General features: G+C 50.5%; 9 protein-coding genes across 9 annotated transcripts; 3 read left to right on the top strand and 6 right to left on the bottom strand.

Moving 5' to 3' along the window:
* Positions 1–1,140: 1,140 nt before the first annotated feature.
* EPUS_06507 (uncharacterized protein) lies at positions 1,141–3,499 on the bottom strand (the record flags this gene model as incomplete). Its single annotated transcript, XM_007804211.1, has 4 exons — positions 1,141–1,953; positions 2,019–2,161; positions 2,214–2,963; positions 3,034–3,499. The coding sequence occupies 4 exons, from the start codon at positions 3,497–3,499 to the stop codon at positions 1,141–1,143; spliced, it is 2,172 nt and encodes a 723-aa protein (XP_007802402.1).
* A 505-nt stretch (positions 3,500–4,004) lies between these two features.
* Positions 4,005–5,769, bottom strand: EPUS_06506 (uncharacterized protein; the record flags this gene model as incomplete). The annotated part of the gene is made up of 3 exons (XM_007804210.1): positions 4,005–5,221; positions 5,272–5,433; positions 5,493–5,769. The coding sequence occupies 3 exons, from the start codon at positions 5,767–5,769 to the stop codon at positions 4,005–4,007; spliced, it is 1,656 nt and encodes a 551-aa protein (XP_007802401.1).
* An 831-nt stretch (positions 5,770–6,600) lies between these two features.
* EPUS_06505 (uncharacterized protein) lies at positions 6,601–9,357 on the bottom strand (the record flags this gene model as incomplete). Its single annotated transcript, XM_007804209.1, has 2 exons — positions 6,601–9,144; positions 9,193–9,357. 2 exons carry the CDS (start codon positions 9,355–9,357, stop codon positions 6,601–6,603), a joined length of 2,709 nt encoding a protein of 902 aa, XP_007802400.1.
* A 398-nt stretch (positions 9,358–9,755) lies between these two features.
* Positions 9,756–10,804, bottom strand: EPUS_06504 (uncharacterized protein; the record flags this gene model as incomplete). The annotated part of the gene is made up of 2 exons (XM_007804208.1): positions 9,756–10,536; positions 10,605–10,804. The coding sequence occupies 2 exons, from the start codon at positions 10,802–10,804 to the stop codon at positions 9,756–9,758; spliced, it is 981 nt and encodes a 326-aa protein (XP_007802399.1).
* An 898-nt stretch (positions 10,805–11,702) lies between these two features.
* On the bottom strand, positions 11,703–12,938 carry EPUS_06503 (uncharacterized protein; the record flags this gene model as incomplete). The annotated part of the gene is made up of 1 exon (XM_007804207.1): positions 11,703–12,938. One exon carries the CDS (start codon positions 12,936–12,938, stop codon positions 11,703–11,705), a length of 1,236 nt encoding a protein of 411 aa, XP_007802398.1.
* Positions 12,939–14,210: 1,272 nt separating this feature from the next.
* On the top strand, positions 14,211–15,105 carry EPUS_06502 (uncharacterized protein; the record flags this gene model as incomplete). Its single annotated transcript, XM_007804206.1, has 4 exons — positions 14,211–14,342; positions 14,397–14,672; positions 14,721–14,990; positions 15,043–15,105. 4 exons carry the CDS (start codon positions 14,211–14,213, stop codon positions 15,103–15,105), a joined length of 741 nt encoding a protein of 246 aa, XP_007802397.1.
* A 937-nt stretch (positions 15,106–16,042) lies between these two features.
* Positions 16,043–17,949, top strand: EPUS_06501 (uncharacterized protein; the record flags this gene model as incomplete). The annotated part of the gene is made up of 2 exons (XM_007804205.1): positions 16,043–16,857; positions 16,920–17,949. 2 exons carry the CDS (start codon positions 16,043–16,045, stop codon positions 17,947–17,949), a joined length of 1,845 nt encoding a protein of 614 aa, XP_007802396.1.
* Positions 17,950–19,569: 1,620 nt separating this feature from the next.
* On the top strand, positions 19,570–21,330 carry EPUS_06500 (uncharacterized protein; the record flags this gene model as incomplete). Its single annotated transcript, XM_007804204.1, has 1 exon — positions 19,570–21,330. One exon carries the CDS (start codon positions 19,570–19,572, stop codon positions 21,328–21,330), a length of 1,761 nt encoding a protein of 586 aa, XP_007802395.1.
* Positions 21,331–22,816: 1,486 nt separating this feature from the next.
* EPUS_06499 (Cell division control protein 48) lies at positions 22,817–25,553 on the bottom strand (the record flags this gene model as incomplete). Its single annotated transcript, XM_007804203.1, has 5 exons — positions 22,817–23,409; positions 23,461–24,952; positions 25,002–25,251; positions 25,305–25,442; positions 25,504–25,553. The coding sequence occupies 5 exons, from the start codon at positions 25,551–25,553 to the stop codon at positions 22,817–22,819; spliced, it is 2,523 nt and encodes an 840-aa protein (XP_007802394.1).
* Between the last annotated feature and the right edge of the window lie 874 nt (positions 25,554–26,427).

Genomic DNA, 26,427 nt, shown 5'->3' with positions numbered 1-26,427 from the left:
GATGCGACCGCATGTCCAGGTCCCAAAAAAACAACCCCGTACGTTATATTCCTCAAAAGTCTCGCCGAACCGAAGCTCTCCACCACCAGATCACAGAAAACGACAGCGTAGAGATTTCGATGAGGCCTAATGACGAACATCATCATTGCGGACAGATATGCCCGGGTAGACGATGAAGTGGCATTCTCAGCAACAGTACCGCTGGCAACGTGGGCATATGCCAAATACCAGGCAGAGGCTGTCGATCCATCCGCAAGCATGAACACTGAACCCGAATCTCTACCCAGCTATCCCACCTTCACAACCAAACCGTGAAAAAAGTCATCTACCTCGGACGACAGGTGCACGCAAACACGACTCAACAATCTCCGCCGCCAGCGAACAGAAGCGAAAGCAGCATCGATCCCATCAGAACCAGACAGCGTGGCCATCCATTCCGTTCCCGAGTCCCTTGCCAGCTGTTTCAGCATCAATCAATCGACATGATACCTAGCCTTCATCCATTCCCCTTCATCCTGCTACGATTGCCATACTGGCCCTCGCACTGCTATCGCCTCGCTCCATCGCAGGCCCACTCACATTCTTCTCACATTGTTGTGTCAACTCCTTTACCCGTTGACTGACTTACTCACCCACGGCAGGTACCGTAGGCAGGGCGAGAAAGTCGGACTCCCAGAATGTTGCGGGATGCTGTACTTATTGTGTCTTCGAATATATGAGGGGGCATCCTTAGCGAAACGACCAGTGGGCTACTTGCATGCCGTGCTTAAAGTGTTGTCTCTGCTTAGGCGATTTATGGTCGAGATGGACAGAAAGCCGTTCCTCTTATTACAGTGGAGAGCGCAACATCCGCAATGGAATCATCTTACGATGGTGCCGCTACTCTTTGTTTTTTTGGCCTGGTGATATGGAAGGATAGTGAGATAGAAAAGGTGCCACGCTCCGCCTGACCGGCCATTCACATATAAGTGCGGTAAGACTGTGTTATTATTGTCTACGAACCGCCACTGCTTCCCGTACAATCCTTCTGCCAGCTTCGGCGTCCCGTATAACAAATTTCAGAGGTATACAATCTCACCCTCCCTATACTGCATGTCAATGTCTTCTATACCTCTCTTCCCCTTATCCATCCCACTCAATTCATTCACCAACCGGCATACTCTCCACCTCCTCCTGCAAACCCCTCCAACAACTGGCCTGCAACTCGCCAAACTTGACCCGCTCCGCACTCCAATCCTGCACCAACCGACTAACTTGCCAGATACTCGCCCCACTAAAATACCTAATCTCATCCCGGACACACTCCCTGATAAAAACACCCCTGGCATGCTGAGCGACAATACTCTCCTTATCCCTAATAATACTATTCTCCACCTTCTCAATCTCACCGGGCTTCACGCTGCCTGCCGGTTTCAGGCGTAGCGTCTCCAATTTCTGCTCCGAGACCTCGATCCGGCGTTCGAGCTGGGGGATATTGTCGCGTGCCAGCCGGTCGCGACGGTCGAACATATCGCGCATGCCGACGAGGGAATCGCGTTGTTTCTTGAAGTCTTCGAGCACGCCTTCGTCCCAGGCTTTGGCTTCGTCTTCTAGCAGGGTTTGCGACGTGGACAAGTGTTTGGCCGTTGCATTGATCCCTTCGTTCAGGAGCGGGACGTCGTTGGTGTCGATGGCGTAGGTGTCCATGCTGTTTTCTGTGAGGCTGGTTAACGCTAAGCTAAAGCGCAGGCTGTCAGCTGCGAGGCCTTCGTTGCGTTTGGCGAGCCGTTCGAGCAGCGTGCACAGTTGGATGTAGATTTCCGCGGAGCGTTTGACGCCCGCACGGACAGTGTCGAAGGTTTCCGCTAGGCTGGCTGGGAGGCTGTCCTCGAGATCTGGGGGCAGTGGTCTGTCGGCGAATTCCTCGGTCACGGAGATGGTGGCTTGTTTGCGCCAGACTGAGAGTTCCTGATACTGGGTGATTAGTCAGTCTGCCTGAGACCTTCGAATGCTAGCGGGAAAGGGGAAGGTAGTCTTACAGTAGGTACTGTGAGAAACATTATGACAAGTTGCTCTTGGCTGAGGACTGGATGCTGGATAAGGGCGTTGGTGAAACGGACGAGACCCCGACGGCGCTTTTCGAGGAAGGAGGACGAATCGGCTGCGAGATGCGTTCCGTTAACTTTGCGCAACTTGTCAGCTTCAATGCTGATGGATAGCATACCCGTACATACCTGCTACACGTTTCGGAGGGAGAAGAGGTATCCGTCTGAAAGGGTATTTTTTATGCAAACAGTCCAGAAGCCACACAAAATCACTGTACCGGCGCACAACGCTGCTACCTCGACGCACGGATTTGACTTCGTAATTCCGATGTTGAAACAAGAACATGCCTTCTTTGTCTGGAAGCATGGTGACGACAATGACCTCTCCTGTGCCGTGGGGGATAGCTGTACTTAGGCCGCTCGACCTGGGCTGGTTACCTGACCTCCGGTTGCCATGGTCGTCATCTCCTGCGTCGCCAAATCCGCCGCCTGATGTAGGTCGTTCAGGGAACCCACCTGCTGAGCTTCCGTTGTAGGTATTCCACTCTCCACCATCGTCTGTCGGCGGCGTATCTCGTCTTGCGGCATTGTTTCCATTCGACGTAGGCTCACCGTGTGTAGTGAATTCGCTTGTCGTTCTTTGCGACATGTTACGGGCGGACAAAGGCTGCTCGGTTTCGGCGACGCCATTGGCCTTCTCAGCCGGAGAAGGTGGACGAGGGGCTAGAGGTTTGGTCATAGCAGGACTGGCCCAAGGATCCGACTCTGGGTCTCCAAGCGAGTCTTGGCGCATTCTTCGAGGTCGTGACGAGTTCGTTTCTCTGGGAGAAGTTCCTGATGGAGGCGTGATAGCTGCTTGTGATGGACGAGTACGGATATCTCCCTCACGTGCCTGCGTCCTCAGTTTGTTGAAATAGGAGATCTTCGGCTGAGGCAGTTCTGCTTGCCATCATCAGCGACGTCTAATCATCAGATCCTGGGATTTTACTTTTTCGCCTTTCATCCACACCATCCAATGTGATATCGTCACCTTCCTGTCCCAATCCAATCAAGGCAAGTAGCACGTTGAACTCGCTTCGGCTAAGGCCATTGGCACTCTCTTGTCCTCCCGGTACGACGAAGTTGAGGATCTTTGCTTGCTCGACGCCAGATAGGCCGCTGCTTGCAAGGATATTCTTGACGCCCGTCAGTCCGATGCCTGCGCCAACACGATCTTTGGAATCCAGCATTGTGTCGTACGAGTCGATGTAGAACTCCGGAACGTCTGTCGCAGGAAGTAGATTCTTGACAAGTTCACGTCTGGCAGCTTTTTTCGGCGTGGGCATGATCCATGGCGATGTATCGCCGGCGTCGTCTGCGAATAGGGAAGAAGTGGTGGTCGCCGCAGTCTCACTCTCGTCTCCGAACAGTGACTTTGAATTGGCGTTGGAGCTTGTGTAAGCGGGTTCGGGAGGTGAAGTCCCAAACAAGGACATTGTCTGACGTTGGATATTTGCTCTCCTCAATTGCGAGCAGATTTCATGCTGTGACTCCAGAGAATGGATGTTGGTTCAAGAGAGGATGTTCCCTGGAGAATACGAGTAGAGAGTAGACCAGGCAGATCAACAAGCTCCATACCTATAAGTCGTCATGGGGAGCTAGCCAGTCGGCGGAAGCCAGAGCTGACCGTTAAAGCCAACCAGCACCATCGCCGTGTATCTATAACTACTGTCATCCTACTACGTAGTATATAACAGCACTGTGGAGGATGCAGTGATGAACACCCTGGTCATGTAGTATTCCATTTTGGTCTGTAATGCCCACCGCTATACCTCGCTCAGACCCCTGGAGGCTCGTAAACTGCACTATCCATCGTCAAAATCCAGACCACGGCCGCTCTACCGGCGTAGGTGGAGACATCAAGAAGTTAAATAGCATATCTAGAAAAGAACATCCAATCCTGCTTCATATACATCGCTCAAAATGCCACTCACGGGACTCCTACAACTGTCCACCCGGCAGGTTACCCAGCGTACGAACACTAGCCCCAGAACTCATTGTTGCGCCACCAACGCCCAGGCCCGGGGCTCTTATACCAGCCGAGCTTGGAGTCTCAACCGAGGGAGCAAGTTTGCGAAGCATGAACATCGGCTTCTTGCCTTCGCTGTCCAGGGCTTTGAACAAAGCCAGTGGCTTTTCCTCCAGTTCAACGCAGCGCTCCTGGTCCCCGTAGACGATGTAAAGAGCGTACTGCCGCCAATCTGCTTGAATGTTGTACCTGCGAAGTGCCGCAGGAAGCACCTTGTGACACGGATCCTCTAAGCCAACACGGAATGACTTGAAGATCTCAACAGAAGGTGTATCAGCGGACGGACCACTACCGGAAGCAGATGTCGGTACTGGTGTCGCAGATGATGCGCCATTCACGGAGCTGTACGTTGATGGTGCCGCAGTGGAAGCCGTAGAGAAAGTGTTGACGTTAGGGTTCCTGGAAGAAACGTTCGAGTTCATTGAAGTTGCTGAACTGGGCGGGTCTCTGGCATTGGGTGGTGTATTAGTCGGGACAGGGCGAGAAGACCTGCCGACGTCGGGATAGTCCTGTATGTTGCGCCCACCAGAAGGTGTTGTCCCATCTGCGTAGGAACGATTTGCAAGCATTGCAGGCGGGTACGGTAGCGGAGATGTTGGAGATGGCTGTGGAATGGCAGAGGGCGAATTTGCTGGTGGTAAGGCGCTATGAGACATAGCTGCTGTAAGATTATTGGAGGCCGCGATCGAGGCCGCCGAAGGGTCGAGCGGAGACGCATCCGACAGGGCCTTCCCCTCGTGGATGGTAGAGGGTATATGCGTTGGAGAGTGATTCTTAGGACCGGACCCGAGGAACAACTTTTTCTTGTTTAGAGACAACGTTCGAGACAAGCCGGTCTTCTCAGGAGGCGCCTGCACGGTAGATGGTGAAGTCGCTTCAAGGCTATAAAGCTCCGGACTGTTTGCTGACACATGGTAGCCGGGAACGTTGGGAAGCGGTTCCAACCGCTCCTTTGACATCTTAAACACTGGAATGAGTTCCTGACGCAGTTTGCTATATGCCTGGGCCAGGTGCCTTAGCTGCTCTTCTGCCTGCTCCATGCGCTCGTCCCTCAATTTGATAATGGACCGTGCCCATCTCTGAATGTCTTCCTTGGTGGCGGTTTCGTTCTGGACGCTCTGCTCTGCTGCTGCGAGGAAATCAGTACAGGACCCTAGATCAAACACGCAAGTGGCATACAGAGCGGAATATAGTGGTCTGGTTCAATAGGTATATCTTGATTGACCTTGACATCGTATACGCTTTTCAGGATGGTGAGCCTATGACCCACGCTTGCGATACCCATCTCCTTGAGCTCTTCATGTCGTAAGGCTACGAGTGCCTCTCCAACAATCTCGTTGTCTGCGTACATTATGGTGTTAGTCTGGCCGTGGCTGCAAAAGCGGCTGGGAGACTCCTACCGATTATAGCATCGCAGTATTGCCGAAGTCCCAGGCTGGAAATGAATTGTGCGCATTCTTCCGCTGTCCATTCGGTGATAATGGTACGGGGTAAATTGTGATCATCCCCACCATTGCCATATGTCGTTGGAGTATTTTCGGTAGAAGGAGGTTCCGAATCAGTGGGAGAGGCTTCCGAATCGGTATGTAGCTGAGTAGGAGACGTCATCACGCTTCGTTCGTACTCATCATCGGCGTCTGAGTCGGCGTGGTAAGCAGTACCAGAAGGGAATGCCATCTCCGGGCCAGATGCAGTGAAGAAAATCCTCAGTAAAGCTGCAATTCAGTCTCGCCGCCTGAGTCAGCGATAGCATTGATGAAGGCCCGACTGATTGTATCAGGATCGAGCTGAAGAGAGTGCTGTTACTTTGACTGTCACAGCCGTGCCCAGGCGTTGAGTGCTTGTCCCTTGAGGTGCGCAGATTCAAGACGTGGCCTGGTACTAGACCCAACTCCACCAGGACAAACGCTTCTGCAAGGCTGAGGCCTATTGTAACTTCGTTCAGAAGATCGCCTAGAGCCGAGAGATTGGATTGGTGATAGAGCTCTTCAACAGCTGTCGTCACCCTTGTCCATACTGGTCTCACTTGGGTGCGATTCTTTGTTTAGGAAGCAAATGATATTGGCCGCCAGGGGTCGATATGTGTCAGCGCGACTGAGCCTTTTCTCTGGGAATTCCAGGGACAGTGATGCTTCCCATACTGGTACGGCGGTTGGGCTGTTGGTGCCCAGGCTTCGAGGCTTCGAGGCTTCGAGGCTTCGAGGCCTAGCGCCGACGATCACATGATCTGCTGGCCGATCATGGACCTAACTATATTCGGAGCCTTCCAGGTGTAGCCGCTTCCGTTCACCGTTCAGGAACATCCTCCTCCTGGTCACCATAGCAAACAGCGATTAGAGTATCGCCAGCTTACACACCTAAGTCTATAAATGTCAAACCCAACTACAGATTCAAAGACAACGGACGGATTCATTCACGTATTCCCAATTGCTAGCGACTACCGAGTAGCAACTACTTGGCACCTCGTTTACTTCATCCATGACACATACCTGTAACACCAAGAGGGTGTCACAGTATCAGCCTCTCAAAGCTGTACCGTCCAATATTGCGGCTCTTCAGATGTTGCAACTCTCTTGCAGTTCTTTCAACTGTCTCGCCTCCACCTTTCCTTTTCTTGGTCTTGCTCACACTGTTTTCCAAATCCAGGCTCAGTGGTAAAAGAGATGGTCCTTCTCGTATACAACGACTTTGCTCTTCCATTGAGCCCGTGTTTGCCTTCATGATCGCCACTATTTCCCTAGTTGGCTTTTCGAATTGATGAAAAGGAGAGTCGGTTGGTAGGGCTTGGTTGCTTGTTGCTGCGTTTCCATATCGGAGTACCTCCTGAATCACGCCCTTCAGATACGTGGCTTCTTCTATGCCTGCTAATGCGAGCGAGACCTCACTTTTGAGGTCTGGAACGAGGTCTTGCCACAAACCCTGATCGAAGGTGGAACCGAGGAAGCCCGACGAACCAAGAGCATCTATACAGCTACACAGGACCAAAACAGTCGTCTCGACCGCCAGTGTAGCGTCCTCCGAGGCAACGCAAGAGGTTGATGAGGAACTCGTGCAGCCACTCTGAAACAACTGTTGACGAAGAATTTGAATAAGTGCCAGCACCACGTCTGTGTCAAGGTACGTGCGGATGGCCGTGGTTATCTTGACAGGTGAGAAGCTGCGGAGCATGTCCAGTGTCCGAACCAAGACAGCAGTGCAAGTTTCCGACCAGCTACCCGCCGGAGCAGAGGGTGAAGATTCCAAGGTAGAGATTTTTTCCGTATGGTTAATTGGTTCCTCTGGTATTGTTGCATGAGGATACTCTAGGAGTTGCTGTGGAGGTGCCATTCCTTGTACCCTTGCCGCCGCATCCTTGATGAGGACCTTTATAATCGTAACAGCCTCATCCAGACCTGACACATTCGCGCCCCGTAAGTAATCCGCCAACAAGCCGAGTGACGGGTCTTGCTTCATGATGGAGATGGCAACAGCACCTAGCCTCAACTGCGGTTGCGAAAGCTCGGATGACGATGCACGTTCAATTTCAGACGTGCGAAGGTGGCTGTGAAGAGCAAGCCACCTGAACAGTGTAGGAGGGAAGAAGACGATGACCACATCTGCCTGGTTGTTCTCGTCGCCAAAAACAGATGGAAGGACGGAGGCATGGAATATCTTGGACAAGAGATAGTGGATCCTGTCATAATTCACAAATTGGTCTTCGCTGGGCAGCTTGATGGGTGTGTGCTTTTTACAATCCTTCTCTTCTGCTAGTGTGTCCCGGAGCTCGTCTGCCATAAAAAGCTCGAACTCTGTAACCTGATCTCTCTGCACCAGCTCATCTAAGGTCTTTTGTCTAGCCTCCCAGCCGGCTTGTTCAAGCTGATTTGGTACGAAAAGAGCTTTGACAAAGCCGGGTCCCATTTCAGCTTGGGTATGAGTGGTAACCCTGTTAGAGGTGTATGTGCTACTTCCAAGAGACTCAATCAGGAGACTACTTGTCTGAGGTGGGCGTTGAGTCTTCACTCTTTCTCTGGGTAAATTGAATGTTGTGAGGTTTCGACCTCGTACCGCAACTAAGACGTTGATCTTTGCGAAATACAATATAAACCGGACAGCCTTTCGGGCACTGTCTTCTATTCCACGGCGTCTCGACTTGGTACCCAGGCCAAAACGTGCCTTCACTGATTGGTAGTTTATGTCATATATCTGTACCGCAGAGCGTAACGCACCAGCAGCTGTGTTACCATCGAGAGCGAAGAGTGAGGAATGGCCATCGTCGAAGGCAAGCTTGGAAGAAATATCTGGGATGTAGGCAGACAGGTCATAATTAATGAGCTCGTTCCTTGATGAGACGGACAGCCTGGCAGAGGGCGCGTGAAAATCGATGTGGAGATCTGTAGCGATACTCCAGCGCTTTGACTCGGGTAGTGGATTGCTGAGCAATAACCGCAGTTGGCCAGAGCTTGATGAGGTGAAGCCCATCTGCTGAGCCATTGGCACATTAAATACACCAACTCTAAGTCCTGACTTCTGATGGTCTCCGTCACGATGGACAAGAATAAGAAATGAGGAACCACAGGCAGCGCAGTCTTTCAAAATATCTTCCCTTCTTTGCAGCAGTCCAGTACTGGCGTCTACATTACTGACCCAGTGAGCAGATAGGACTTCAGGGGGGAGTGCTCGCCCTTCAGATTGCTGGACACTTGCTGCCACCCATCTCGTATGCTTTAAATCACTAGAAAGCCTTCTGACAGTGCCATTATGGTGAACAACGATGACATCCGGTGACAACTCTGGCTGACCTCTGTTCGCATCGATTGGAATGAACTCGATGTGTATAGCTGGACTTTGTTCTTCAATGATGTGGCTGTGACTCGAAATCACTGGTGTCTCCGTGTGCTCAAATTTCTCCTCGTAACATTGTATCCTTTGTTCTGGTGTCTGGACTGCGCAGGCCGTGTATCTTGTGGTCTTTGAACCCAGGGATTGTCGTTGGCGCATGGAACATGGTGGGCATGAGAACAAACATGTTGGTGGAACAGCATAGGATGAGACAAGCTTCGATCCTTGTACCTTTTAGTCGTCAGCGTCCACTTTAACTTCGCACGTTTTATCACATACGTCGTAGATGTTGAGCGCCTCCCCATCAACTGCTGCAGCGATCTCAGTTCTCTTACGTTTCCTCGATCCTGTGAATCCATAACAAGGCCCAAATTGAGTCCTAGCGTCAACACCTAATAATGACTGGGGCAATTGTGCCAGCACTGTTGGGGTCATGACACTCATGCTGGGACTGCAATAACTGAATGCCCACGCTGGGAAAACGGGCGTATGGTGCCCTCAAAATTTCATTTGATTCTTCGGAGTTACAGGTGGCTTAAACCCGGTGTGTCCTTGGCACGACTTCTGTAGGAATGGTGCGTGAAGGCATCACAAATTTACACAACCGATCGCATGGAATCTGTAGTTCAAGAAATGTACTCAGCTCGAAAGTGTTACTGCCGGTTCTTCAATGAAACGCTCTGAGGCGGACTGGACTTTGCTGGAGAGCGAGGATCTGGTTAAGCGAGTTGTACCGCTCACGCCTTCCAGCCCCTGAAAAATTGCCTGCTCTCAGCATCTTTAAAACTTAGCACGAAGATGGTTCTGTACAACTTAAACCAACAACATGCAGGCCTCGACCGTCAAGTGGTCTTGGTCTTGGCCCACTGAGCCATGAAGCTCTGCGCTCCAGCCATGAACCCTAGAAGCCCAATGACACCGCTATTTACTCCCTTCAGCCCGTTCTGCAAGCTGTAATGCAGACAGACAGGCAACCAACAGCTTGCGACGAAAACCTCGCTCCACCACATGCGATCAGCTTTCTGTTGCTTCTCGATTTCAGTCTCCATTCTCCCCTTCCTCGTTCGCCTCAGTAGGACCCCGTTTTCTGGGTCGATAACAGCCTCCCGGAACAGCCTCAACAAGTCGCAGCAAACACCGATGAGCCAGGCACGACTGCTCCACAACCACCACTTTGCACTCCCACCTCTCTTTTCCAGCCACTTTCGTGACACGATACCTCGATCCGCCAGGAAGACTACGTTTTCTGTGAATTGGAAAATGATGTAGGATATACATTGAGCTAATGCGATAGCTCTGAGTGATCGATCCTGCCTCCCGTTGTTGTTCACCAGTTTCCGCAGCCAGACATAAAGCGGTAGAAGTGCCGTAAGGCGAAGGGTGATGCGGGTATCTGATATGAGACTTGCAAGTGTGCCAAATGGAGTAGCAGATGGTGGAATGCCCTGTAAAGGCTTAGATGGTGTATTCTGAGATCCACGTGTCCCGGCATTGCTGAGCTTTAACAACCGCTGCAGCAAAGTCGCTTTTGAGGGTGACTGAGCCTCTAAGTATGCTAAGATATACAGCGTATAATTGAGGGTCGATAAGAATGTATCCAGACCAGTAGCTGTTGTCAAAAGTCTACCTAGGACATTTAGAACTAATCAGACTGGACGGTACTAGGCGTCGAGCCTTGAAAGGGGTGATACCTTTGAAGTCGAACAATGGATTGATCAGTCGCTGAGGCATATCGCTGCAAGACAGATGGTGAATTGAAATCCTGCTTTGGGTTGGATATTTCAGGGGAAAGTGGCAGAGGGCCGTCTTGTGCCCTCAGGTCAGACTTTGCGTGTGTAGCAGACACATCTGTAGCTGAAGACGCGCCAGTTGACGGCGTCGCGTCAGCCATCTCGAGTGTATGTTATATTACTGACATAAAGAGTGAAGATAGGACACCATCGCAGCCTTGGAGGAGTAATGAGCAGACAATGGTGTACTCCGAGGTTGTCCTTGAGCCGCGGCTTATACATAGTGTGCTACTTAGTAAGTAGTATGCCAATTAGATATTGCCCGTCGCAAAAGTATTGCAATTTTCTTGGCGGATGCATCCGAGCCCGAGCCCGTGCCGCTCCTCTGATTTACTTAAATACTTAGCTACGGAGTACAGATCACATGTATTTCTTACATACACAACTTTATCTAACTACTTAATCTATCATTTTTAGACTTCTGAGACCAAAAAACAGCATAATTCAAGTTCGGCGGATCCATACCCATTGAATGATATATATTTTTCTGTCATTCTGTTCAATAACTTAAGTAAGTATTTGTGGATTTAATACAAACATCCAGAGCAGCAGCAGCTCCGAAGCATCCGCCAAGGGATTGCAACACTTTTGCAATGGGCAATAAGATAAGATCGGTTGTCACAATACCACGACTATTACCAGACCACGATTCTTACATGACTTCCAAGTCGTTGAGTAAACGTAAGTCTAAAGGAACTGGCCCGCTATCTCTGACGACATGGTAGCAGACAGGAAAGGACAGATAGACTACTTCTGAGCCTACAGTCAGAATGCAGGATAAGTAAGTATCTTAGACATTCACCTCGATTGGGTCCATTCTGACCTTAGCTGTAAACTACTAGTAGTTGACATCATCCTTAAAAGCACGTCCACCTTTTTCGAGCGCGCTGTCAGCTCGTAGTAGATATCAGTGCTTGTTTTGCATAGAAGCTTGACGGGCTCGCCCAGGTAGTTCTCCATCTCTCTATTATATTTGGCGCTACACCCACGCCTCACACCTCACACTTGGATGATTATGTCGGCGGCACTCATCTCGACACCCTCTTCGGTGACCGCCACACCATCCTCAACCTTGACCTCACCACCTTCAAGGCTTTCAGAGTCCTCCGAAGCACGCGGAAGGGGCGTGTTAGCTGCAAGCATGAGAACAAGGGATTCCTGGAGTGCCCTGTTCGTAACGATTGTGTTCTCCTTCTCTTGCTTGCTGGATTTTTTCAAAAACATCGATCGGGACATCTGGACCAGGGAGTCTCGACTGGATGACTTGCTTGAGTGCCTGCTAGTATTGCTAGATTTCGCGAGATGTTTGGATTGATCAATAGCACTAAGAACCCTCTTGACCCTCTTCCTAAAGCCACCCCGTTGCCGAACCTTAGCTCCTGTCTCCTCGGTCTCTGATGGAGTCTCACTGTTTTCACTGCTTCCCAAGGTCTGCGACCCAGTCAGATCTTTCAATTTGTCGAGTTTCTGATGCACTCGCCGTAGCTGTGGGCGTGGTAGAGGTGTCCCTAATCTCTTCAACGTATTCGCATCTGAGATCCTACGATTCTCCAATTCCCATTGTGGTGGCTGTCTGACAGGCTCTGAGAGAATAGCATTGAGAGATTGGAAAGCGCGATCCCGATACGCCGGTCGACAGCTCTGACAGCATTTGAAGTGACAGTTTGGAAAGAGTGGCTCCACACGAGTCCTGTGAAGGCCGGTTGGCAGTGGTGTATGATTTCCGCCGTAAGCAGCGGTCGATTTCGTTGCAGGTAGACTACAGATGTTTTTGCTCCTCGGCTGCAATGCTTCTGAGATCTTAACAGTTGCCAGTGCCGTGCTTTCTGGTAGCGAATCTGAGCTTGAAAGACTTCTAGACGTCTGAGAAGAGTCTGGTAAGTTTTCGAGCCTCTCCTCTTGCATTGCTATCAGTCTCCTCACTCGAAGCTTCTGCGCCTCAAGCAAGTGGACTTGCGGCGTAGTGTAGTCACCATCTTTGATACCTCGCAGAATGCTTTGGCTCAACTGGCTAGTAGCGACCCCATTGCTTAGCCGACTGTCAGAAGCCTCTGATTCTGTGCAGGTGAAGTCCGACTCCGGCAAAAAGCTATCGTAGTCTTGTGTACATCGGTAGAGCCAGCCGAAGGAGGATGTTCGACCACACATCTGACATTTATTGCTCTCAAGGGGGTCGAAGAGCCGCGTGACATTAAGGTGAGTGCATGCCGCCTGCCGTTGTTCCAAGGTAGGCATCTTCGGACATTGGTATCATCAAGCTGAGGGCTGATCAGAAAATGGGATACACTTCATTAGACTCTGAGACGACAGTGATGGAAAGGCACCAAGACAGAATTAATCTCACCTGCTGCGAAACTTTCCAGCTTTGTTTGTTGTTGTTGTTGTCGCTGCTTTGGTTTTATTTTTATTTGCGCTATAACTTGATGCAGCCAGGGCGGTGTTTAAAGATGAAAGTGTTTGATAGTAGGACATCATTCAGGGAGGGCACCAGTATCATATACCCACTCCCATATTCCCACCTTCTTGCTCTGCACTGCATTGCACTGCACCAGGTTGATCATAGCATATTGCTTACGTGGAAAGTTAGCCAACACCAGTCCACTTCCGTCCACTTCCGTCATGTAACCATCTCCTCTTCTCTATCTGCTTCTGTCACTGATATTGCAGCGCAAGGTCCACTCTCTGCTGGTGTTAGATCAAGATGAGAGGGTGACCAGCAATACTTACATTGATAGGTTTCTAGAGTAGCTTTTCAGCATGAGGACCTCATCTGAGATGGTGGCATCAGCTCCATGATCCGGCTGGTTCTAAGGCCGTAGGGCCTCAAGCCTTGCTCAAAAAAAGCCGGACTCAACACGGCCGCTGGTTGGGCATTGTGATATGCGGTTGTGATGGAATCACTAACTGCATTATATCAGCTCCACACAAGTGTCGTCGCTTTGATGGCTGATGCTGTGGCAGATTACTATTCGAGTAGTGTGCTTGAGCCCCGGTACGTGATGTGGTTCACGCTGTTCCATATTCTTCCTAGCCCAACGTAAAGTGGTCCGGAGGTCCCTTGTGCCTCAAGACAAAGCACGACAGCCCTGCATTGCCGGTCTTGACTTTCGCCTAGAACTGAGAACTAAGTTACTTTTAGCTTGGCACGAGCTCTGGCACCCTGCCACCCGCGTCGCAGCAACACCGTTTGATTCCCACTCCCTCACTACACCTCTGTCCTCCAGATCATATAAGATCGAGGCGCGGTCATCTTTCTAAGCTTTTACAATATTCCACAACCGTCTACTCGGCTTAGCCAGCTTATCGCGATCAGATTCCGCAATCTGCTTGCGACGATTAGCACCGCATCAACCTGGCAGCGTGACCCAACTGGGAGACGATATCGCGGAACAATCTCTCTTTTACGGAAGTGATACTGTCCTCGTTCGCTGTTTGCGTTCCAAAACATTGATCCTGAATTTCTGTGTCTTCCATCCAGCATCACCAACACGGTAGACAATCCCGACCATGTCTGTCAAATTTGAAAAAGAGACCGTTCGAACGGCTGCAGTCCCAGGACTACGAGCTGGAACGGAAGACACTATCCACAAGATAGGGGAGGCGGTGACTGGAGGGAAGAGCCAGACAGGCTATCTCGCTGTATGTGGACCTCTATCATGGAATATGGCGTGCCTATGCTGATGGCCTTCCAAGGCATATCTGAAGCAGCTCCAATCAAACCCATTGCGAACGAAGATGCTCACATCTGGGACACTTGCAGCATTACAGGAGGTTCTAGCATCTTGGCTTGCGCATGACCGCAGCAAACATGGCCATTACTTTAGTACTAGAGTACCAAAAATGGCAGCATATGGCGCCTTGATCAGTGCTCCGCTTGGGCATATGCTCATCAGCATTCTGCAGAAGTTGTTCGCCAATCGGACAAGCCTCAAGGCAAAGGTCCTGCAAATTCTGCTGAGCAATTTGATAGTGAGTCACGGCTGGCTTGTGAAGGGCTCAATTACTGACGTTCATTAGGTAGCTCCAATCCAGAACACCGTCTATCTCGCTTCGATGGCTGTGATTGCGGGTGCTCGAACGTGGCATCAAGTTCGAGCAACTGTGAGGGCTGGTTTCATGCCTGTCATGAAAGTCAGCTGGATCACATCACCTCTTGCTCTCGCTTTCGCCCAGAAATTCCTGCCCGAACAGACGTGGGTACCATTCTTCAATATCGTTGCCTTTGTTATTGGCACATACATCAACACTCACACCAAGAAGAAGAGGCTTGCCGCTCTTAGGAAGAAGGTATGTGATCGTCATTCTACTTCAACCACGACAACACAGCTGATTGCGGCAGCACTATGGTGATGGGAGAAGCTCTTCGGGTCGAAGTGACGATTATCCGCGACCCAATTACTAGGTAACTATGCGGTCGCTAGATAACTGAATGCAGGTTTGCTATCAGGCCCGCCTCTGTTTGAGCCACCAGTGGCTTCGTTCACTTGGACCACTACTAAGTCACCATTCAGAAGCTGCAAAATACGTGGCCTTGTTTGTGGACGTCGGGTCGTTTCAAGGGTGATATCTGGCCTTATGTGAGGTTGGTGTAATGCTCATACCTTGTTGGCTAGTTCTGATTTTAAAAACGTTTGACGCTGCACAGCGTGCTCTTCGCTATCGTTTCCAGTACTATCGTGATCAGCGATCGGTTTCGTATCGTGCACATCTTCGAATCTGTTGGTGGTTGAAAAGACTCTTTCGTTGCCCTTTAATATGCTGTGAGGGTGCTTACTACTTCAAGCCAATTGAGTGATTGTCCAGCATGCGGATCCCTTGCGACCTGGCTGATAGAAGCTACCTAAGCTCCTAACTAACTAATCACTGGTCTGGCCACATGCGTACGGCCATGCTGAGTGGCCACCGGCTCTCCAATGCGTTTGCCAACTTCCTGAAGCTACTATTCGTTACATGAAGAAAGCAGCCAGCAACGGCAAGATGCAGAGGGTAGCGGCTTGGTGGTCGGTCATTCTCTCGGCACTCGAAGATTTGACAAATAGTCCAAGCTCGACGAAAGCACTACAGTCCCCCCAATTTTGGCCCCAGTCATCCCTTCCGTCTTGCTAACGGTGTGCCTATGATGCTGGCGTTTGCTCCAATGCTTCTATAATAGTCTTGACACATTGTAGCGACGTCAAGATTTCGTTCCTTTCTTTTTCGTGGCCTGGTACACTGGCCCATCCTGTACACCAATCACTGAAACCATTCTCTGTACTGCGTCTTTGGTGCGAATATAAGCGAGGGGACCGGGCTCTCCTGCACCTTCATGCGTTTCTGTATCTCTCTTCGAAAAGCCGACCATGAGCATCCCTCTTGCCAGCTTCTATGATCCACAATGTTCTTCTGATCATTGGATCATACAACATTCAGCGCGGACTGCCAGACCTGATTTAGGGTTGAGAGAAGGGGAGGCTGCCAGACTGGCCCTCCAAGAACTTGAGAAGCTAAAAGGGTCTGACGCACATCGGCTGGCTCTCGTGCCTTCTACCCATTCGCTTCCACAGCTTCAGTCGCTCATCCCTAACCTCGACAAATATCTCTTTCGGGGATTGTTGAAGAACAATGCCTCGTTTCGCTTGTCCTCCGATCTTCCTCCGACCATACATGGCTCAACCTCAGCGCTGGGTGCATTGGGCAATCAGATCGTGGTCTCACTCAACAGCCTTCTGATGCGCCATCCATCCCATCTTGCCCTTGTTGCAAGTTTGATACATCACATGACTCACGCATACCTTTTAGTATGCTGTGGTTTTGGGAACAGCAATGCTAACGATGGAAGACATGACTTGAAACACGGGTTGGCTTTCAGCAGCATTGTCCATACTATCCAGGATATACTCGTGGATGACGCGCGAATCCCGCTGCCCGACCTGTTTTACTGTAGTGACGCGTTCACCCGGTCTACTCGACTGCGTCGTCAACGTTCTGACCGCAACTCTCTCCACAGCTATTGCCACTTCGACGACAGCGACCATGAGGATAAGAGAGCGTGCGGGGCTTACATGCAGCGCGTGATTTTGGGAGCTCAGGATACGAGTTTTGATTCCCGTGAGAAGACATCATATCCTGCCAATGCATGCCAGTCAATGAGCATGCTAGGAGGCTTGGTGAATCGGTAAGCTAAGCTTCCATAGACCTCAGGAAATAGCACAACTTTAGTGGCTCACGGAGACACAGTGCTCAAATGGAGAATTTCTATCGGCCACAGATTGATCTTTATCACTACTTACCGCATCCCACTACGTCCTTGGTTCGACCAGCTGGAGATATTCCAGTATCCGGTGACTATCAAGCCCTCTTGAATCTACAGGCGTTTCTTGCCTTTGGCGATTACGAGCCTAGGGTTTTGGTACGATTCGACAGCTCTGACATTGATGGCCCACCCCGAATCCACGTCGACGACAAACACCTTACCAAAGAATCAAACCTGAGTAATCCTCTAGACGATCTAAGAACCTATGTTCTTGCGCTTCGTACGTCGGTAGAACCACTTCGACGGTTAGCGCTAGTTCGGCTCTATTCTCAGAAGTTGCTCAAAAAGGAAATCAATGCCATGTATTTCTTGGAGGAGATCTATACAGGAGCTCCTAGTTGCGAGGATGGCCCTGGTGTCGCAGTCAAAGACTATAAGCCCGATGACGATCTACGCCACTTCGTTCTGGCTTTCCTTTGTGCTGCACATCCAGACCTGCCTACCAAGGCACCTGGGGTAATACAGCTCGAGTACGAAGACACTATCTATGGACGTCGGGTCATCACAGAAACAGACACGGAGCCAGCCACCAGAGACAACAGCAACCTTTACATCCTCGAAACGACTGACAGATACAAGGGCAGGCTCAGCAAACTCCGAGGAAATGGTGGACTGTTTCTGGAAGATCTGGACAAAGTGAAGAGCGCCTTAGGCAACCAGGAACCAGTCAAACCGCCCGCTGATCTCCTTGTCTCTGGTGCCGGCGATGGAACACTACAAGCACTTGAGGCAAGCAATGCCAACACTGCCAAAGGATTGTTAGGTAGCAGGACAGTCTTGGAACGTTTAGAGGCCGCCCAAAAACAACACCGTGCATACGACCCATATCAGCAGTATCGTAGAAGAAGACCAGTGCTTGGTCTGGGCGGGATACCAGCATCCTTTACCGTTGACGATCTGGTCGACGAGGTAAGGCTTGACGATTTCGTGAGAGTGCAAGGACTTCGGTTCTGAAGCAGGAGAGCTTCAAGTGAAGAAGCCCAGGGAATGGTACTCGAACCATGCTCGAGATCGTGTAGGACAAGTTCTATAGCAATCATCAAACAGGGAGAGAAGTTTGAAGCGATCCTGCAACTTCCCCATTCTATGGAAATCTGAGGCGAGAGGCTATCCATTCAACTTCGTTAATCTGACATGCGATGGCGATGACGCTACCGTCGCCCGGCTGTAGAACCATATGCAATTTTTCAATACATCTTAAGTACGCAAAGTACAAGCTCACCTCGTCGTCCTCCTCGTGGATACTAGTAGGGACAATCAAGGCGGCTGCCACTGCAAGCTCCAGCTGGATTGGTGCTTGGCAAGCATCAGGGATTTCCCACTCCAGTCAATTGACCCTCCCTCCATCTGTAATACGGTTCTCCTTGCACTCTCTTGGAACACAGCGTCTTTCTCAGGGCGAACTTGCACAAGCTGAGCTCTGAGGCCATGCTGAGGGTGGTGAGCATGCTGCCGAGCACGGCACCGATTTCCAAGTAGTCCTCGACACGACATGGTGTCGCAGATTCATCCCAACTGTAGCGGAGCAGCATGCGTACCCAACCTATATACTACTCTCAAGATCAATTCTAACATATACTCATCAGTTTCTGTCTCCTGGCCATGAAATACATCTTGTTATTCGCGTTCTCGCTTATGAAATGCTTTTTTTGATCTCATCTTGGTGGCGATTGAGGCCGCCAAGGCTTCCCCTTACAGAACAGTGTGCGCAAAAAACACAAGTTATAATATATAGTTCAGCAGTTATTTTCGTCTTCGGGCATCTGGTCAATTTGAAACGATACAGTCGTTCTCATTTGGGCTGGATGAAAACCAGCTTGGTCTTACCACCTTGGGAGTTTTCATAGCAGATGTTCCTGTTAGTCCTTCCGATCTCTAGCATCTAACTGTAGTAGGTAATCAGTTTAAATTATCTGAGAGTCCCGAGGCTGAATTATGGATCTTGGAGAGGAGACAGGCTTGGAATCATCTGCGAACTTTTTGCTGTTCTTTGGGGGTGTGGGTTCAAATCTCCGTGGAGTCATACTTTTCTTTTTGCTTTGTCGACCACCACCCTGAGCCCCCAGGAGAACAGGCAGGAGTGAATGGAGGCATATGTATGGAACAAATTTTTTATTCCTATGAAAGTATGGTTCTACAGACAGCTTACTCGTGATGGCCCCAAGTTTGCTTCCTCTGCCCGTACAGAGCTCATCCGTATGTGGCGTGGAGCTAAGTCATGAACTGATGGAGAGTGAGGACCTGGGGCTTTCATGTGTTTCTTACCTTTCGTTGCTTTGACAATTTGCAGTGCTCGCCCTAATCCAGTCATGGTGTTTGTGTTTGTTTTGGTTGGCTCTCACGTCAAAACATGCCGAAGATCTCTCGAACTTTTATGCTCACAGACTTCTAATCCTCTTGTCATATCACCACTCCAGTTTGACTCTTGACCACCTTCAAGTGCAAATACTTACCACCGTCCGGCTTTGTGTCTCTGTTCGTGGGAAACCGCTGGGTATAATATCTGAGGTGTTCAGAGGTTGGAGACCGGAGCCCTGGTCAATCTAACTGGAAGGAGAGCTTCGCGAATCGAGTATGCCACCATTGAATGAATTCAGTCGCTACGATGTGGGTGTGGCAGACTTTGCTTTCGAGTTTCAAGAGCTCCACATAGACAGCTTTCCACATCTGCAAGGAATCGCCCCTGAGATCCGACAGGAGATTCTTCGTTATCTGCTGAATGTCGAGCGCTGTCGTGTTGAGACCGAGAATCAGGACTGGGTTCACGGCTACCAGCGAACGGGTGAAAAGGCGAATGTTTCGTCGGGACGGCCACTAGAGGGACGCGCACTACAAAGCTGGCTATTCAACGAGTCGCAAAGTCTCTCCAACGAGCTCTCCTCTATCAGAGGCTCAAGTCCTTGGGTTGTCAAACTCGACCTACATCCAGCGATCTTGAACGTCAACAAGCAGTTCTTGGTAGAAGGTATGAATCTCATTGCAAGTGAGAATATCTTCATCCGAATTCGCAGCGACATCCCCAACTACAATGTTCATCTCCGAAAATTTGGCCTGCCAGTTTTCACCTACCACAAACGACCCTACCCAGAGATGTGTCGGTACGAAAGTATGATGAAAGCCTCGGGGATAGGATCTCAATCCTTCAGAGTCATGATCGAGATCGACATGCGAACCGACCAGACCAACCTTCTTTCCAAATTGAAACACTTCTACCTGATCCCATTCAAGGACATCGATCAAGTCATCCGAGCTCTGTACCTAACAAAGGGACGCGAAGAAGCATGGTTCCGGTTCAGTATCAACCTCAAACACGTCCCGGACCCCATGAAATCCTCCATCGACATACAAGTCACACAGTGGATGTCAAATTTCCGTCCCGTCGGCTCAATCTCCATCATCATACCAGCGGAGGGTTTCGAAAGTTTTCCCATAACAGATCTTCTTACCCAACCATTCAACATCTGGGAATTCGTGATTGCGGTCCAGAAAATCACAGGATTCACTCAAACCAGCAAAGCTCCTCTACCCGCACGACCCAAACCCTCCGGGCCCGAAGACAGATATAAATCGTTAACGCAGCTTTCTCAACTCTCCGCGATCTTCACCCAGAACCACGATCTGTTGAAACGCTCTCATCGAGAAGCGGTTGAGTTGCTAGCGACACTAGCTTCAGCACCCCTTTACACGCTCCTGCAGCTCGAATACGCCGCCGTCAAGGCCTCAGCCCCTGACAACGAGAACAACAATGCCAGCAACGACCGTGTCATGTCAAAATGGCATCTTACCATTCTCCCTCTCTCCACGCTCCTGGCTTCTCTTCCACCCCTCTTTCGCGGTCAACGGCTCCAGTCCCTCCACATCCATATCCACGTCCTCGCCGCCCTCGGCCACGAACGCCGTACTTCAGCAATAACGTTCGAACTGCTTGTCACGCTGCGCATGCGCATCCTGGAACACAGTCTAAGCCAAAAGGAGGGTCCTGGTGCCGAGGCTGAGGATGATTCAGGATTAGTGGTTAGGAGTAATGGGTGTGGGTTGAGCAAGAAGACTAGGGCGCTCGTTGGGGTCACGAAATATGCGCTTGAGAGGGGCTTTGTGGAAGAGGCTGGGTGGGGTGAGGTTTGGATGATGGGGCTCTGGCAGGATCTGTGTAGGGATGGGTGGCTAGTTGTGCAGGAGATGGATTGTGGCGGAAAGGGTAAGGGTATGGATGACGGGAGTAGTGCTGCTGGTGATGGTGGTGACAAGAAGGTCGGAGAGACAGAAGGAGGAAAGAAGGTGAGCGTGGGCTTGGAGGATATCTGGAAGCTGAAGTGGGGTGGGAGATTCGCTTGAGAAGGAGAAACGAGGCGAAGAAGGAGTTGAGCAAAGGCAACTTCGGAGGTCTCCCTCCAGGAGCATTGCGCAACGTCTACGACTGGAACAGGGAGTGAACGGGTCAGATACCTTTGCACCTTGGACATGGCAGCGAGTGGAGTGTACGTATGCCCGCTTCCCCTTCCAGTCAGTGTATGGAATACAGATCCACTCATCCAAGAAAACACGATCGCGCATCACTTCCCTTCGTCCCTCTGCACATACCTACCCTCACACCAAACCACTGGCAAGCAAACAAAATCCAAAAGCTCATCGTACAACCCATCAACCATCCAGCCAACCACAAGCATGCCGAATACACAAGTGACACAGCCCTCGCACCACCCTTCTACCCACACCTGCTACTTCTTACCAACCACCTACCACCGTAACCACGCAAAACCACGCCAAAAATCCAACCAAGCACATCGCGCACACACAGAGCCAGAACCAGAGCCAACACCACAGACACTGTACAGTACGTAACCAGCGCATCCTGTACCGCATTCCATCCACCCACCCACTCCATCCATGAAGTCCAGTCCAGTCCAGTCCAGTGTATCGCCTACCTACCTACCTGACTCCACTCACGCACTCACCCACCAACGAACCACCTGAGCAGTTGAGTAGTAAAAGCCAAGAAGAAACCCGCGTCTCCACACACTCGTTCATTCATCCAAACATGTATCGCTTATGCATATCAGTGCCGAACTCCGATCCCTGAGACGGAGACGGAGACTTGAGACGGAGACGGCAGGGTATCGGGCTTCAAATCGATCAAAACTGCGCACATACGGAGTACAGACATGGGCTTCATGGTAGATGGAGAGATAGACAGGTGGGTAGCATGGATCGAAGTCGTGCGGTTACGTAGAATTTATCAGTATGAATGTAAGTCAGTTGGTTAGTCTTTATTTGTAGTTAGTACTGTGATGAAGTTTATAGGCTAGTGGTGTACAGAGACGAGATAGGAGGTAGGGGAAATCCCAGCTGAGAAGAGGAGAGGGCATATACTCCGTACTTAGAGCGAATACAGTGATAGCTATGTATTTGTTCGAGAGCGTCCGGATTGCAATATGGTTGACGGTACGCGGACAGCTACTTCACTCTCCACCCATTGCTGTCCATTGCGAATGGGGAAGAGAGCACAATGGGTTCTTCTACGCTTGGTAGGGTGATCACAGATCAGTGGAAGGGATATGCAAAGCGCAGTCTATTGTTTATTGCGAGAAGAAAAGTAGAGTACACCAGAACTTCGTTTGATGCGCCCTGCAGCGCCATACTCGATGCGCGATTGTCATGGCCATGCCATCAATCGCCATCCATATTGCTGCACCTGGCCTAGCTCAAGTTGCTGTTGAGACCATGTGAAGTTGTATGGCAGCTCGCGCAGGTTGAAGCGCAATGACAAAGCGACAAGCTCCCTCAACTGTAGCAAGACAATCTATTCCTTCTCTGTGCACGCTCAGTCATACAGACTGTCATCCGCACCAGCATCTCCAAAGCCATTACCATTAGCGGCAGCAGCGTTGGTCTGCTCTTCAGTAGGGAAGCGGAAGAAGTTGCTACCGCCACTGTTCTTCATGCTCTGGGCGAAAGCTTCGTATCTTCGAACTTCAACGTCGCTGACCGATCTTCGTGCCAGTTGCATAGCCTCTTCAAAATGGGCCTTGGTAAGCTCTGGAACGGGATCTTCGGCATCGTCTTCCTCCATCTTGACATCCTCGCCCGCTGCCTCGCGTTCCTTGGTCTTCTCGATATCGATTGCGATTGACTGTTTAATGGCTAGTTTGACCGCGCGCTGAGTAACGAAACCAAGATCGGCACCAGAGAAGCCGTGTGTCTTGCTTGCAATGTAATTGATGTCAACATCATCGGCAACCGGTGTCTTGCGCAACTGGGCCTTCAAGATACCAACGCGGGATGGTTCGTCGGGCAATGGAACGTAGACGAGTGTGTCAAGACGACCAGGTCGGCATAGAGCATTGTCAAGTTGTTCTGGTCGATTGGTTGCGCCAATAACGAAGACATTCTTCTTCGAGGTCATACCATCCATTTCTAGGATCTGTTAGTGGTAACTTAAAAAGAGGGTATTAGGGCTAGACGTACCAGTCAGAAGCTGGTTGACAACACGGTCTGAGGCACCACCGGCGTCACCAACTGACCCACCTCGAGACTTGGCAATAGAGTCAAGCTCGTCAAGGAAGACCACACAAGGAGCTGCAGCACGAGCCTTGTCGAAGATATCTCGGATATTGCTTTCCGACTCACCAAACCACATACTCAGAAGCTCGGGACCCTTGACTGAGATGAAGTTTGCAGCACACTCATTGGCCACAGCTTTGGCAAGAAGAGTCTTACCAGTACCTGGCGGACCGTAGAAGAGAACACCACGGGAGGGTGACAAGCCGAACTTGAGGAACTTCTCCGGATGGTCGACAGGATATTGAACACTCTCAATGAGCTCGCGTTTGACATTCTCGAGGCCACCAATGTCGTCCCAACGAACGTTGGGCACCTCGACAACAGCAACCTCGCGGAGCGCAGAGGGGTTGGAGACACCAAGCGCGAATCGGAAGTTCTCCATGGTGACTCCCAGTGAATCCAAGACTTCAGCGTCGATTGTGTCCTCGTCAAGGTCGATGAGGTCCATTTTCTCACGAATTTGCTGCATCGCTGCTTCGGAACAGAGGGAGGCAATATCAGAACCAACATAACCATGAGTTTCAGCAGCAATGGATTCGAGATCAACGTCTTCACCGAGTTTCATGTTCTTGGTGTGGATTTGCAGGATTTCGAGACGTCCAGTCGGGTCAGGGATGCTGATGTCCACTTCACGGTCGAATCGTCCAAATCGGCGTAAAGCAGGATCGATGGAGTTGGGTCGGTTGGTTGCCGCCATTACAACCACATTGGAGCGAGCTTTCATACCGTCCATCAGAGTAAGAAGTTGCGAAACAACACGTCGCTCGACTTCACCATTAGTCTTCTCACGTTTGGGAGCGATGGAATCAATTTCGTCGATGAAGATGATAGCGGGTGAGTTCTTCTCAGCCTCTTCGAAAGCCTTGCGCAGGTTCGATTCCGACTCCCCGGCCATTTTGGACATAATCTCGGGACCGTTGATGAGGAAAAAGAATGCGCCAGTTTCGTTTGCCACAGCTCGGGCCATCAGGGTCTTACCGGTACCAGGTGGGCCGAACATGAGAATACCTCGCGGAGGCTTGATACCGATCGATTTGAAGAGCTGCGGATGTCGGAGAGGAAGCTCAACTAGTTCTCGAATTTGCGCCATTTGCTTGCGGCAGCCCCCGATATCGTCGTACCCAACCTCGTTCAAGTTACCCTCCTCATCTTCGCGCTGGATGGGTTCTCCTTCACAATGTATGACAGTATCTTGAGCCACGATGCCGTACTCCGGTGGGTCGACCTCCACAATCTTGAACTCTACCTGTCTCATACTGGCTCGAACTGTGAATAGATCACCCTGTCGAACAGGTCGATAGGCTTCGCGGAAGTAAGGAGCAAGGAAAACGTCGAAAAGCGAGCCTGTGAGGCCTTCGACCGTATCGGCAATAGGGAGAACAGCAATGCGTTTGGCCTGGAACGAGTCAGCTGAATCCTGCCGGAAAGAATCCAATAGCACGTACGTATTTGATTTCAGGGCAGGGATGAACAGTCACGATGTCGCCATGCTTTACCCGAAGATTGTGTCGTACGACTCGATTCATACGTGCGCTTCCGTCATCCAGGTCGTCATCTGCCAGCACGATCAAGACAGTATCCTTCCGCTTCTTGCCCTTGACAAGGACTGTGTCGCCACGGAACAACTGCAACGTGTCCATAGTATTGTTCGAAAGAGCGATGATGGAGTTGTCATCGTTCGTGGCATCAGTGACGCTGATTCCGTGGAGTCAGTAGGACGTGTGGATGAGGAGGCAGCATAAACTTACATCAGCGAGTTTGGCTTCTTCTTTTTCTTCAAGATCGCTGTGGACGTGTCAAGTTCCTGAGTCCGGTGGTCAATACCGAGCGTGGAGATGCCTGTATCTGGGTATCTTACTTCTTTCTTTTCCGCTCCGGAGGCGTCACTGTTGAGAAGGTTAGATATACTGCAGGAAGCATCCAACGAGGATGATCTGTATCACTCACGTGAGGTTGTGCTTGGGCTTGCCTTTGGCATGATCTGGCTCTGCAGACATGGTGGCAGTTTTGACGTGGAGGAGTTCCGATAGAGGTAGACTACGCTGAGGATCGGTAAATGTTTTGGGGTTGAGAAAGGCTGCACGTTAAGGTAGAGTGGCTCGAGGATGAAGATGTGCAGAATGCTTCAGTCGAAACTTGAGTCGAAACTTGAAGGTCGAGAAAAGGAAAAGGCGCAGATGTCGGTGAAGGCAAGATGTAGATGTAGATTCTTCTGAGTACCTTTGAAGTTGAAGCTCTGCAAATCAGCCAAGGCAACAGATCAACTACGCAACTTGAAGTTGCCGCTTGCAATTCCTCACTAGCGTCTTGGCAAGAATCTCTAATCTCTACTACTAACTTACGTACGATTATTCACTCCGCAGAAGAAGTCGGTGGAAACAATTCGACAACCTGCCTGCCCAACCGCCCACGTAACTCTTCGCGGTGGTGGCAAACGCCTGCAGCATCACAACATGAGTACCAAATACGCATCACAATACAGCTCTATTCCGCTCCCTCATGAACCTACTTACTTGTGCAAAGTCTGTTGTTATGATAGAGAAAGGCTAATAGCATATGGCAAGAGTGGTAGCTACGTCCCTAATAGATCATATAAAGCACGTACGACATGAGAGGCAGCTGGAGAAAAGTCTGAAAGGGAGTGTAGTCCCGTAAGCTGCTATTAAAATATACGATTTGCGAATACATGGGGACACGGAGTGCGATTTGGTAACTAGCTTTAAGCTGCAATCAGGCTTCTTCAACGCCTGGGAGCCTTTGCTGCTACTCCGATCTGTATCAGCGATAGCTCTCTAGCGGACAACCTCTATGGCTCTGTGTCCCTAAGTACAACGACTATCATGCGGGCCAAAGATAGAGCATCACTTCTAC

This window comes from Endocarpon pusillum (genome assembly GCF_000464535.1).
Source record: "Endocarpon pusillum Z07020 unplaced genomic scaffold scaffold3018, whole genome shotgun sequence".
NCBI lineage: Eukaryota > Fungi > Ascomycota > Eurotiomycetes > Verrucariales > Verrucariaceae > Endocarpon > Endocarpon pusillum.
The sequence above is the reverse complement of the archived record's forward strand: the minus strand, read 5'-3'. Positions and strand labels throughout refer to the sequence as shown.